Raw genomic sequence first — 13,132 nt, 5'->3', positions numbered from 1 at the left:
ATTCACCACTGAGCCGAGTGTGTAAAACTGGACCGACAGCCACCCCTGGGTGCACCCACCGCGGCAAATCCTAAATGATGGGAGGAAAGCTAAGATGACAGGCGAGCTATATTTAACTGAGCAGTATTGGTGTTCATTTGGCACAACTCTGCAGGCGCCCACAGTGGCCACACTCGAGGAAATATCTGAATCTGTATCTGTGTACAAAACCTGTACTGCAGAATCGATTTTAGGCATCTCCACTCCGATGAGGGAGAAAAGGAGTCATCACTTTAAGCACTTCACCGCTTGAAATTCAAAAAATTAGACGGTTTTAGGAACTTGACTCTTCTCTGCCATGGATTTGGGTCGGAGCTTATCCACAATCCTGTGTCTAGCTTTCAGAGGAAGATGTTGCACTCCCCTCCCAAAAAGATAGACCCGGGCCCAGATCCAGGGCACAGATGAGTAACCCTCTGGGCAGAGAAGACAAGTCCCCGCTGTACGCATATGTGAGGAAGCACTCTTGCATCACAAGAGCTCCCATTCAACCATAAAATGGGAGCGATTACATCCATCTGGGAGGAGATGGAAAAATGGGCCGGATATGAGGTACAACGAGCCTCCCGAAACCCAATAATGCCAAACCGTCATCTGCTGGCTGCAAAGATAAGAGCATCTGGATGGCCCTGATGTGGCATCACATGTGTTATCATGTGTAATCCCATTCAGCTGCTTTATTGTATTTTTTGGGCATAAGGAAACAGTAGAAATGACTATTGTAGCTATTGTGGGTTTAAAAGCGTGAATCAGGGAATCATGATTTTTTTTTTTTAAATAGAATACCATTCTTTACTTTCTTTTATGCCACAAAGGAAAAAACCAGGTGCAACAATTGATGACAACAAAAAACTAAACTAAAACCATCATAATCCATTCTTGCCAAGTGTTTAAAATGTTATTAGAGGGAGCACAGTAAAATAAAGAACTAAGATCATTTCTCCTTAAATATCTAAATTAACCCTGTTTTCCCTTTTAAAACAGTGAATTTAAACTGTCTTAGCAACCTTAATTGTGCTTTTATTGCTTTATAATGTTTGTTTTTTTTCTCTTGGAACAATTAGTCCACAGGTACTGTTTGTTATTAAAAACTGTGTTGGTGATGTGAGGTCTTGTTACGTTTTGTGATGAGGATCAGACTACACTGTTATGTATTTTGCATATTTTAGCTTAGTTTCTGATAATAAAGATATTAGAATTTTGTAAGCCAAATATTTATTTCAACTTTGCTTGTTGCCGTATCACACGTTTTATAAACCTCAAATCTAGTTCGGTGTTTAACTTGTTAAATCCACTGTCAGAGCTCCGTGTTGCTGTTTAATATAGTACATCTTTGTGTTGGATACGCTGTACATTGAATACTTTTGGAATCATTCGTTTCCTGCGACAACAACAGTCACTTCTATTCCCATGCACTCAGTTCTCCTTCACTGTTTTCATCTTCCCAGCGCTTCAGCTCCTCTCAGCAGGAGAGTAATAATGGACACCCACTCCATTAGAGGCCTGTTACCTTTTCACTCTCTGTCATCTATTTCGTCTGCTGCTTTTCTCCATCCCCAATTCTGTTTATGCCGTTTTCTCTCTATTTTCATGTCAGACGCCTTGCTCCAGTCCGCCACTCTGCAGTTAGGCCCTTATCCCTCTAAATTGGATGAAAGATTAAAGGAGCTAAGCTCATTCAGTTGTTGCTGCTACTGGAAATCTTGCATTCTCTTTTAAGAATATTTTCTCTACCATTCAAACATGGCCCCTCTCAAACTTTATAAAGACTTTGTGCATATTGAATCCAGAGATAAATCCAGATTATCCAAATGAGTAGTGTGTCATCGACTAATTATGAGATCTGATTCAGTTTTGGTGCTTATCCATTTGGACACTGTGGGCCTTGATGAAGGATATTGTTTAATCTGGATCTCAGTTGATCACTAATATCATTGTGGGTATTTGTTTCTTTCTCACATGCTTCAGGTTTTACTAATTAGTGAATTGCAAAGAAAATATTGCCATAATTCTGAAAGAAACTTTTTTATTTTATTTTTATTTTTTTTTACTTTTTCGGGTTTTTTGTTGGGGCTTTTAAGGATATTTTAATAAATAAATGTTTTGAAGCCAGATCCACAAATGTGAGGGTTAAAAGCTCACGAAGTCCTCACCTAACTTGTTTTTTTTTTATTATTATTAAAGAACTTATTAAAAGTTTGGTTGGAGTTGCATGCTATGTTGGATACAAAATTGTTTAAACTGGAAAATATAAAATATTTAATATATCAGACAGTTGCATCAAGCTTATGTCAAACTTAAAATTTACTTGGGAAGAAAAAAAATCTTTTTTTTTCTTAAGAAAATTTTTTAAATTATCTAAGAAGTTCTGCTTTTCCTTTAACGTAAAAACCAGAGTTTCTGTCGGACTGGGGTATTTTACAAATCTGTTTTTCAAAATAGTCAGAGTTTCTTTTAGTCTTTTTAAAGTGATTTTAGAAATAAATATCCAGCTTTTCCGAAGCATTTTGCTTATTTTTTCCCTGTTTCTTCCTTACAGGTAGAAGAACTTTAAATTTGATAAAGCATATTTTCCCTTTCCTAAATGTTAAGAAGAAAATGTGTAGCAAAGATTTTTTTTCAAACTCTTAGACCAATAAAAAAGAAAACATGTTAGAATTATACAGATTGAAACGTATGAGTTAATTAGAAAAGTTTGTAGTATTTTAAGTTTAATATTATAATCTGAGATTAAACCAGTAACAGCTTTAGGAAATGCAGAAATTACCGCAGGAGTTAAAACTTATTAATTACAATGTAAATCTATAAATCCTCCTAATTCAAACACCATTAGACTGATAGTAATGCTAACATGTTTACACTATTTCTAGTGTTAAAATTAAAAAAATTATTGAGAAGTTATGGGGGTATATTAGTGATTACAGGGACCAGATTTGAAGTGAATAAAGAAATTTGATCAATAACAAGTAAAGTACTGACATTCTGAGATTACGTTTGCTGGTTTATCAAACAACTTTTGGGATAATTTTCTTTCAGAAGAATAAATATTCCTTAATTTTCCTAATTTTTATAAAAGAAACTAGCAGCAATGCTGTGTTTGAGGTGGAGAGGAATATAAATTGACGGGAGCCGTGCATATTATACCCAATACTGAATCCTTTTTCATCTTTTTATCCCTTTGTGTGTCTGTAGAAATTGCAGTGGACCTTGTTACATTCTTCTCCTGCCCATAGTTTAGTCTCATTAGGCTCCCTATGAATGTGCAAATTAACTGCCTCACCTTGTCCCTCCTAATGGCTCGATTAAAGCCAAAATATAAAATAAAAAGCCTTTATTTCATAATTTGAAAAGATGATTGTTCCCGTCTTTAGGAATCCAATCTCATTTGCCGAGCTCCCCTCTTAAGTATAATTTTGGTTACATTTTGGAGAACATAAACAAATTGGATGGATAAATGAAAGCAATAGGTGGCTTGCGGTTTTCAGGAGGGCACTCAGCATGATTGCCAGAGAGTGGGAGAGGACGGACAAAGCAGACCAATTGGGCACCACTTCAGGTGGCGTTCGGACAGATGACAATGAGGCTCTTGAGAAGAGAAGGTTAAATGACTGATGCAAACACAAGAGGTTGATAGCCATCATTTGTAACCTCATACAGAGCTGTTGATCTCTTGTAGCATATATTTTCTAAGGATTTTGCTCCTCTTGGCTCATATATTTAATAGCTTTTGGAAGCCATTCTAACTGTGCATTATTAGCCTTCTGTAAAACAACACAGCTGGTTGGTACAGGAAGTTAGAAAAGTAGCCATTATCAAACTGGTTCACCTATAAACCACTACTTTCAAAGTCAGTGGGCGATGGCTTATTTACATATATTATTTTTAAAAAGAAATGGACAGAAAAAATGAATGTTAATATTATAAATGTTCTGTCCACCTGACCTGACCCTTGTTTTTGCGGTGTTCCTCAGAATTTAGTTCTCTGTCTTCTTATTCTTTAGACGTTTCCATCATATCGAACAAGAAAGTAGTGTGATCCACGCTTGCCTCAGACCTTTGATTTAACTTCAGACAATGAGGACTAAAAGTGTCTTGTGAAAAGTGTCATCCTGTGTATGTAAAAAGTATGGTTTCAACTGCATCCCGACATTCTAAATATCAAATTTGTTTGCTCCTCTTCTAGATCCATATGCGAAAATCCACCTCATGCAAAATGGAAAGAGGCTGAAGAAGAAGAAAACGACAATCAAGAAGAACACCCTCAACCCTTACTACAACGAGTCCTTTAGCTTTGAAGTTCCTTTTGAACAAATCCAGGTGCGTTTCTTCTGTCTTAAAAATCCTGTCTTCTAATTGGGAAGTTGCCAACAAGTTAGGGGGGGAAAATAATCTTTGTATATTAGCTCTAATAAATAGGAGTTCATTTAGCAAATAATCATTTTAGCATCTTTTTCATCATAACAGTTTAATCAAAGGCAACTCAGTTTAAATCGGCCTCGGTTCTCCAATTAGACGAGCCAGTTGCTCAGTGGTTGTTATTGTGTGTTATTGTGTGCGGCATTTATCTCATTTATTTGTTTGTAGAATTTTTTACAGCATAATGATCATCAAACCTATCAACATCCAGCTGATTTTAACCAATTGTTACAGCAGTGATGATTTTCTTTGGGCTACAGGGGGAAGGAAAAAATTTCGTCTTTTATTTAAAATAGGTAAATCCGTTGACTCGGAAAGTATGAAAAAAACAAGATTATCTTCTCCGGCAGGGTGGTAATTGAGTGAAATTAATTAAACCAGTCACAGCTCACCAATCAGAAGTTTGATACCCCACAATCAATGTAATCAGATCTGATCCCAATTAGCTCTGATCAGATAAATACTCATACCTTTGTGCCGGCTACCTGTTTATCACCAAGGTGGATTGAATTGATTGAATCAGAAGCGTGTGATTGATTGAATTTATTGAACACTTTTCGGACGACACTAAGCACACTTTAAAGACCTAATTTGTCTTGGACAAATCAGTCAAACATTTTGAGCTGGCTGTAAACATTAAACTAATGAGCTGTTTAAATATCTTCTCCATCGCCGATGGCTCCCAACGCCATGAAATCTGCTGACTTCAATTATGTTCTCACACCCACATATTATCAATGTCTTTGAGGAACACAGTTTAAATTGTTGATCTATCTCTCTCTCTCTTTTTACTTCAACTTGTTTACTTTTCCAACAAGTCACACTTAATGAAAAGTGTTGAATTCATTTTAGTTCTGGTTTAACTCTGAGAAATGTTTCTGTTTTATGTCTTTCTTGTTTTTTTCCTTTTTGTTACACCTAAATCGTTCCTATGATTAACCAGAGTAAATACAACAAACAGTTTGATTTTATTAAGCCCAACATATTTAATTTTCTTGCTCAAAATTTATTTTCAAGACAGGAGCGCGTCTCCTGAACTCAACTGCCCCGGAGGAACACTTGATTAATCTAAACAGAAAGCAATTCAGATTTACAAATTAAACTTTCTAATTAGAGTAACCTGTTTATCTCTGATTGATATGAAGAGTCAAAGCAGAAGATTTTGACTTTCCAGATTTAGTCTGAGGAAGAAACCTGCGGATTTTTCCTGTTAATGAATCAAGGTGTCTGCTGATTCAAAATCAAAGGAGGTTTTATTTCAATAAGCAAACTGGAGGTGAACTGCAGCTACAAAGCCAAGCTAACACCAACTGGCCTTGAGGGAGCCTTATTCAGTGTTTCATTACATGCTGTATTAGCCACGCTCTTTTAAAGCAGTGGCTTGGATCGCACACGGGTGGCGGTGGCGACGGCGGCTCCATCTCAGTGTGCTGGTGGATCGAAACTTAATCAGGCTGCTTCGTGCACTAATTCATATTCTGAGCTGTTGCTTGATGCTCAGGTCACTCTTCTTTGTAGCTTCACTTTGAATAAACACACACTGAAGCTGAGGGCTGGAGTCCGAGGAATCAAACAATCAAGTAGCAGTCAATAAAGCGCCTCTGCTTCTCTCAGAGGAAACCTTATGGTTTCTGTGGAATAAAGAGAAGCACGTGTAGTAAACACTGTAGACTTGTTCTACAAACCAGAATGATGCATGCAAAATGGATAAACAGCAGCAGGGATTGTGTGAAGAAAGACATTTCAATAACGTTGGTGTTTTTAATTTATTTTTAAATGGGCATTATTATGTTAAACATACTTTTTTTTATCTCTAGGTCACGTTATGATGTTATTCCCTCATCCAAAACATACCTGAAGTGTCGTTTTGATTCTTTCATGCACGTTTTATGAGTGTGAGGAAACCGCTCCTTCATGACTCCTTCAGACTAGCCAGTAGGAATTAGCAAACACCTGGTGGAACTCTGCTTGTGCTGAGATTATTATACGAGCTACTTCTCAGTGCAACACTGGTAAAAACTTTTAGAGTTAATGGAGGAGTGATATTGTGTTGAGTTCCTGAAGGCAGAGATTCAGAAAGAGTTTGACTTTCTAAAAGAGACAGACCCCTAATTTCAAGGCATTAAATTAGAAAATCAAATTCCTTTTGTCCTATTTGATATATGCAGCGTTTCTATGACAACAGGGGGTAGCATAGTTACTTGATTGTGGTATAAAATGATACAGTAGCTGGAAAATACATAATCCTGCACCCTTAAAGCCAAGATGTCATAGTTAGTGGTCCTGTAACAAAAATGTGCGGTTAGGGATTCCTAAACCAGCTGGAACAGAAACTTGAGCGTTTCTAAAACAAACTGTACGTCTGCTGTCTTCCCCGCCTCCCGTCTCTTCCTCCCACTGCAGAAAGTCCAAGTTGTTATAACCGTTCTGGACTATGACAAGATCGGCAAGAACGACGCCATTGGCAAGGTGTTTGTGGGCCTGAACAGCACAGGCACAGAGTTGCGCCACTGGTCCGACATGCTGGCCAACCCGCGGAGACCAATCGCCCAGTGGCACGTGCTGAAGCCCGAGGAGGAGGTGGACGCGCAGCTCGCCACCAAGAAATAGGCAGGGCCACTTTCAGCTCCTTGTCTTCTTTAGCCAGTATGTGTAAATACCTCAGTGATATATGGGTCATCAATCTAAGCTCTCCCTTTACCTTCTGATTACAGAGTAAATCAATCAAACGTCCCGCTTTTCTTTTTCTGTTAGGTTCTCCGTTTCTCTGATTTGATTGGTTTCCTCCTCTGAGCCCTTCACCACCACGACCAAAAGCCCCCTTCTTTTAAGCAATATGATCTGTATAGATAGCGCATGACTGAAAGAGTTTATTGTACCACAGTTGTATATATAAGTATGCAGACAAAAATGATTTCTAGTTTCTGTGTTTGTATGTTGTTACCCATTTCCTAATCTGTGTATATCTCGATGTTTTTAATAAGATGTTCTATTTTAAATTATGTAAATGCAGATATAGAGGAAAGCTAATATTATATATCCCAGGATTTAAAATTCTACCTTATTACTTTATTGCATTCCAGAGTAAAAAGACAATTAACTCCAACTAGCAAGTGAGGAAAATGTTCAGATCGTGAAGGACGACATCTTTAAGGCTTTAAGTTCAGCATCAAGCATAGAAAAACAGATGAATATAAACCAATGCAAGGCCATTAACTGCTATGGTTCTGTTTGGAAAATTATGCTGGATATTTTACAAGCACATGACTCCTAATGACGTACTTAGTTCTCTACCAGGACCTGCAGTATTTGTTTGGGTTGAACAGATCACCGTTGAGTCTATCTTCTTTGGCTTGATATTTATGTTTTTTTGTCAAAATTTGTTGAGAAACAGACCTGATGTTTGGGAGGGGTAGAAAAAAAGCACCAAGCTGTAGCCATTGTGCCCTTAATCTTGTTTGACAATATTTTATTTAAATAGCCTTGTCGTACTTGGAAATGTCACGTTTTAAGATGGTTAAAAAAGAAAAAATGCAGATCTGGACTTAAGAGGACTATTTTTTAGCGCAACTCAGCGTGTTGACTATTTTTAATAAAGTGCATGATACTTTTTATTTTTACGATCTTTCACTTAAGGCCGGCAAACACCAGGGGGAGCTCTTCTGTTATGATTCCTTTGCCTTCTAACAGTGGAGTGGCCTAAAAAAAAGACAAAAAAATCAAACTTTTCCTCAACAGAATGTTGAGCTTCTAAACACTGCCATTCAGGGAGGCGGCCTGACGTGAGACCCTCTCTTCATGCACACTCCCACTCACTAGTGGTTGTAGCTTCGGTTTTTTGGGAACAATGTCTCTGGCTGCAGTGGTGCCCTAAATCGCAGACTTTGCTTTGCGTTGCCTTCTCACAGTGACAATAGAGCTAGCCATGTTTTACTGCCAATTTTAACTTTTATGTGGCTGCTGTTTTTGCACTGGACGTCTTTGAAACTCGCTCGTTGACTTCTCTAGAGAACATGTTTGCTTTGTGTTGGGACACCTACAGAGGTAGCCAGAGATCCTCACAAGGACAAATTGTGTTTGTTTTTGTTTTGTTTTTTGTTTTTTGTTGTTTTTAAGCAGGCAAGGAATTAAAAATAAAGGTGTGGGGAAATTGGCCCATCAATTTAGTAAACTGTACATTAGTAGTATTGGTTTGTTTTTAGGAAACATTTGTAGATGTTTTATGCTCAGAGTATAATTTCAGATTCTGTTTTGTTTTCTTGTTTCTTTTTTTTCAGTTTTATGCTGCTGAAAGGTTTAAGTGAAGATTTCAACTCCAATGCTCAAAAATTATGCTGTTTTGCTTGTTCTAAAACAAGAAATTATATTTTTCTCCTAAACTGCTCTCAAAATGGAGTGTAAACAGCTTGTGTTCAAAATAGAGAAAATGGGCTTTAATCCATATTCCAAGGGTGCAATTTGAAGAAAAGATTCCTTAATATGAAGGATAATAATCTTTTGTATGCGTACAGTTTCCTAAACTGAGACAACAGATTGTGTGCATACAGTTTGTATAACTACAGTAACAGGTTGCAATTTGTACAGAAAATTCCCTGAACTGGGAGAACAGACCGCAACCGGTACAAATGGTTTTCAAACCTGCAGATTCTAATCCATGCATACGAGTTCCCAAGATGATAGGATTCATTCCTGTCTAATCTGAAGGAATGGATTGCAACCCTACTGTTTGGCTTTCAAACTGCTAGAATAGATTCCAATCTGTGGTTCCTAAACTGTGGAGAATATTTGCGTTCCATGGTTAGGTTTTCTTAACTAAACACAACTGATTGCAATCGTACCACTTTCAAAAGTGCAGGAGCAGATAGCAGTTGTTTATGGAGTTTCTGATACTGATGAAACTGACTGTAATCCACACATATAGTTTCCCAGTTTTAATGAGTAGATTGTTATATGTGTTTAGTTTTCCAAAGTGAATGTTTGAATTTCAAATTGTAGTTTCTGAGTAGGTTTGAAATCTGATTACATTCAGTGCATCTGGTTTTCTAAACTGTGAAGAAACTGACTGCAAATTCCTCTGTACAGTTTTCTAAACTGAAGGAACAGCTGGTCTTCTGTGTATATTTTTTATAAACTAAAGAAAGGTACGATAATTATGCACAGAGGAGATGAGTTGCATAGGTTTCCTAACCTAGCGCACGCATTGCAGTCCATGCATGACTTTTATAAACTGAGAAAACAGATTTCAAACTGCGTACAGTTTCCTGAACCAACAAAACATATTTCCCCCGCCTACATTTTTTATTCCACCTCCTTGCCTGTGTTGGGCTCCGCACCATTAGGCCAACAGCTTCAGATTACTTTTGTCGCTAACCTGGAGAGCAGGTAAACAACCGTAAAAGTTAATGGTCTGCTGTGTCCATCGTGTCCTTTACTTACGGGTCCAATTAGGAGCAGAATAGTCCATGAAAACCATAAAGTCTCTTATCTTGGAGGAACCTCTTGCATATACTCAATGCTTATATTTCAGGAGAACTTTCTAAATGTTTTCAATGTTATTGTGTAGTTGATAGCACTATTATGAAAAAGCTACTTGTCATTCCATAGGAGTCTCTGAGGACTGCTTTGTGTATCACTGTGACTGCCTTGTGTGCTTAGAGATGTAGATTTATCAGTAGGTAGCGAGTTCGTTCTGTAGTGATGTCGTAGCGTTTAACGCCATCCCCCTCCCCTTCTACACGCAACCAGAGAGACAGAGTGAGCGTGCACGCCGCCGCCTGACGTCGCGCGTTTTTATCCGAGCGGGTCGCTTTCACACAGCATTTTGTTGAGCACTGTGCAATACCTGTATGTTCATCCCATAGTGTAAAAATCAGCAAGGATGGCGTTTGTCCTTCCCAGCAAGGTGGTACGGACTGTAGATCCAGCTTGTTCACCTCCGTTTAGGGTTTTCCTCCCTCTTTTCTCCTTTTTCCTTTTTTTTTTCCGCAGGTTCGTTTTTCTCCTCTTGAACACAATTCCAGCATCAGACGCTTCAGGGAGTCTCAGTTCAAAACCAAACAAGATAAATATCCCTAAAAATGCCATGTATATATCCACATCATGTCAGACATAAACAAAACAGTGAGATGAATATATCTATTTATCAACTAGTATCATTCAACATTTTAAATCTCATCATTATTAATTTTCTGCCTTATTGAGTCAAAACCCCGTTTTTATATTTGAGAAGAAACTCTGAATGTACAGTACAAACATGTACAAACTGTGTTGGTGTAGATTTCTTTAATTGTGAGATTATTAGATGTACTTTGCACTTTTTGTTGTAATTAAAAAAGTAAACATAGTAACTTAAATGATTTTTAAACTCTACATTCATAACCTGTGTGAGGTGAAAGCTCTCCTCGTCTATAAACATCCACACAGCTTCAGCCAAGTTGAGGGCTAAAAGTGTCACAATTCAATAAAACCCAAATAATTTACAAAAATGTTATTTAAATACATGACTAAATGCACAATAAAATCAATGTGGGTATTAATTTATATTCTGAGCAACAATCACTCATGAAATGAATAATCTGCACCGCAACTCAACTCTTACCCAATCACATTGTGTATATCTGCATTAGCCCCGCCCACCGATTGGAATAACATTAATCTAAATAGATCTTCAGCATACAAGGGAAATTTTAGTGATACATTTAAATGTTGTGTATTTATTGAATAATTGAAACCATTGAATATTTTTAAATACATCTATTTTCTATTTTATTTGAATTATCACACGCATCGTTTAGTTATTTTTGACGAAGTTGAAAACTGCAACCGATACATAAATGTATGTTTATTTTATGATAAAACAGCTAAAACATGTCAATTTGTTAAATACACAATTAAATTTGTAAATATGGAAATTATTAAGTAAAACTTTCAATTTTCTTCTCTTAAAAATATGTATCATATTTAATTATTTTGTATTTCCTGTGCTACAGGATTAATTAATTGTAATTAATTTAATGTAATTATATTAAATTAATTATATTAATTTAATGTAATTCATAAGATTAAAGAAAATCAACACAAATTGAATAAATTACATGTAAGAAAGTCCTTTTTCATTTCTTTACTTGTGATTCTAATTTTACTTCAATTATCACACAACAATGAACAAATTAATATTGAACTGTCTCACTTTTAGCCATCAGTACATCTCCTCTCTTGGACTTGAGAGAATTTTTTTTATTTGACATTTTTCACATGTTAGATCCATTAAACCAACAACAGCTTCAGATTTCAACAAAAACTATAAAAGGATTAAAGTCCGAGGCCTCGGCGAATCCAGGCCATGCTGAAGAAATGATCCGATCAAACAGAGACACCAGGGAATTCAGTAACGGAGGGCAGCGTTGCAGAACCCATCGGATCGTGAGGTGGAAAAAAAAAACAACTCACTAAACAAAAAGCCATTATTACCTGCTCTGCAGCGCCACGCCCTCCCCCGCCCCCGTACGATTTCCTGCCAAAGCGTGCAAGTATAATCAACACAATAAAAACATCTCCCCTGGAAAAAGCTGATCAAGCTCTCTGTGTGACAAGATTCTCTCCAGCAACAAAGTCACACTGACCTTTCAGAAGCAAAGCTGTGTAAAGTTTTAGAATCTGATGCTGTAGAAAGATCCTAGTTGCCTTTGTGTATATCAACTGCCTGCTTGAGTATTTTGTGTGTGGAAGTTTTCTCTGTAATCTCGTAGAACTGTTTGGGGTGTTTTCTCCTGCCATGTTGCTCGCAGCCAGAGCGGGCCGCTGACGGTTATATTTGCTGTGTATACCTTCATTTTCTGATGAGGTGTTTTACAGTTTTGTTTCACTTTGTGTAGTGATTCACTCTGTGGAGTTTTCTGACTGTTGTTATATAACTTCATATACACAAATGATCAATAAAAATGTTTTATTTCCTGTTGATACGTCTCATGGCGTGTTTTTATTGCAGTGCTGCTCAACTGAAAAGCAAAAATGTTTTTCCTTTATGTTTTAGGTGCGGTGCATGTTGCCCAAATTGGTAGAAGTATCACCTTGCAGCAGGAAGGTCCAGGCTTCGAATCTTGCGTGGAATTTGCTTGTCCTCTCTGTGCATGCATGGGTTCTTTTCAGGTTCTTTCTTTTCCAATGACCATTGAAGATAGCCACTGACCCCCCAGTGACTCCACAAGAGCAAGCAGGTATAGACGATGGATGGAAGTCTTACATCCACCAAACTCCACGCAGTGTATTAAAAAGACCAACACTGCCATCTACTGGGAACAAACAAATCCAACCACCTCCATGAAAAAGTATATTTCTTTACAAACAAAAATCTGAAACCAGAAGGCTTCAGGAGTCATCTAGTGGCTAAATGAGGTCCATCGTTCAGTTTCTCACCTCTAAACAGTGAAAATGGGAAAATACCGTAAACCTAAGTGGCCATCCACCTCAACTATCTGTCAAGAAGAGTATTAACTCTGGAGGAGTAACAGAGATCCACAGCTCAGGTGAAATTCCCCTAGCAAAACAACATTATATTCACCAAACTCTGGACAGTGAGGATTATTTTCTTCAGGAGAATGAAGTTAAGGGAAAGATGGAAGCGGCTAAATAAGAAAACTGATATCAAGGAGTCTCCATGAGAAGATCAAACACAAGT

At 37.4% G+C, this 13,132-nt stretch overlaps 1 protein-coding gene across 1 annotated transcript in view; it reads left to right on the top strand.

Moving 5' to 3' along the window:
• syt1a (synaptotagmin Ia) overlaps window positions 1–12,414 on the top strand; it is a 163,616-nt gene extending 151,202 nt beyond the window's left edge. The window contains 2 exon segments of the mRNA XM_044108664.1: window positions 4,223–4,356; window positions 6,859–12,414. Of these exon segments, the coding sequence (XP_043964599.1) occupies window positions 4,223–4,356; window positions 6,859–7,065 (341 nt within the window). The 3' untranslated portion in view covers window positions 7,066–12,414.
• Window positions 12,415–13,132: the final 718 nt, after the last annotated feature.

The sequence above is a fragment of the Gambusia affinis genome, linkage group LG23, assembly GCF_019740435.1.
Source record: "Gambusia affinis linkage group LG23, SWU_Gaff_1.0, whole genome shotgun sequence".
NCBI classification, from domain to species: domain Eukaryota; kingdom Metazoa; phylum Chordata; class Actinopteri; order Cyprinodontiformes; family Poeciliidae; genus Gambusia; species Gambusia affinis.
Note: the sequence above shows the minus strand (reverse complement) of the source record. Positions and strands in the feature narration are given on the sequence as shown.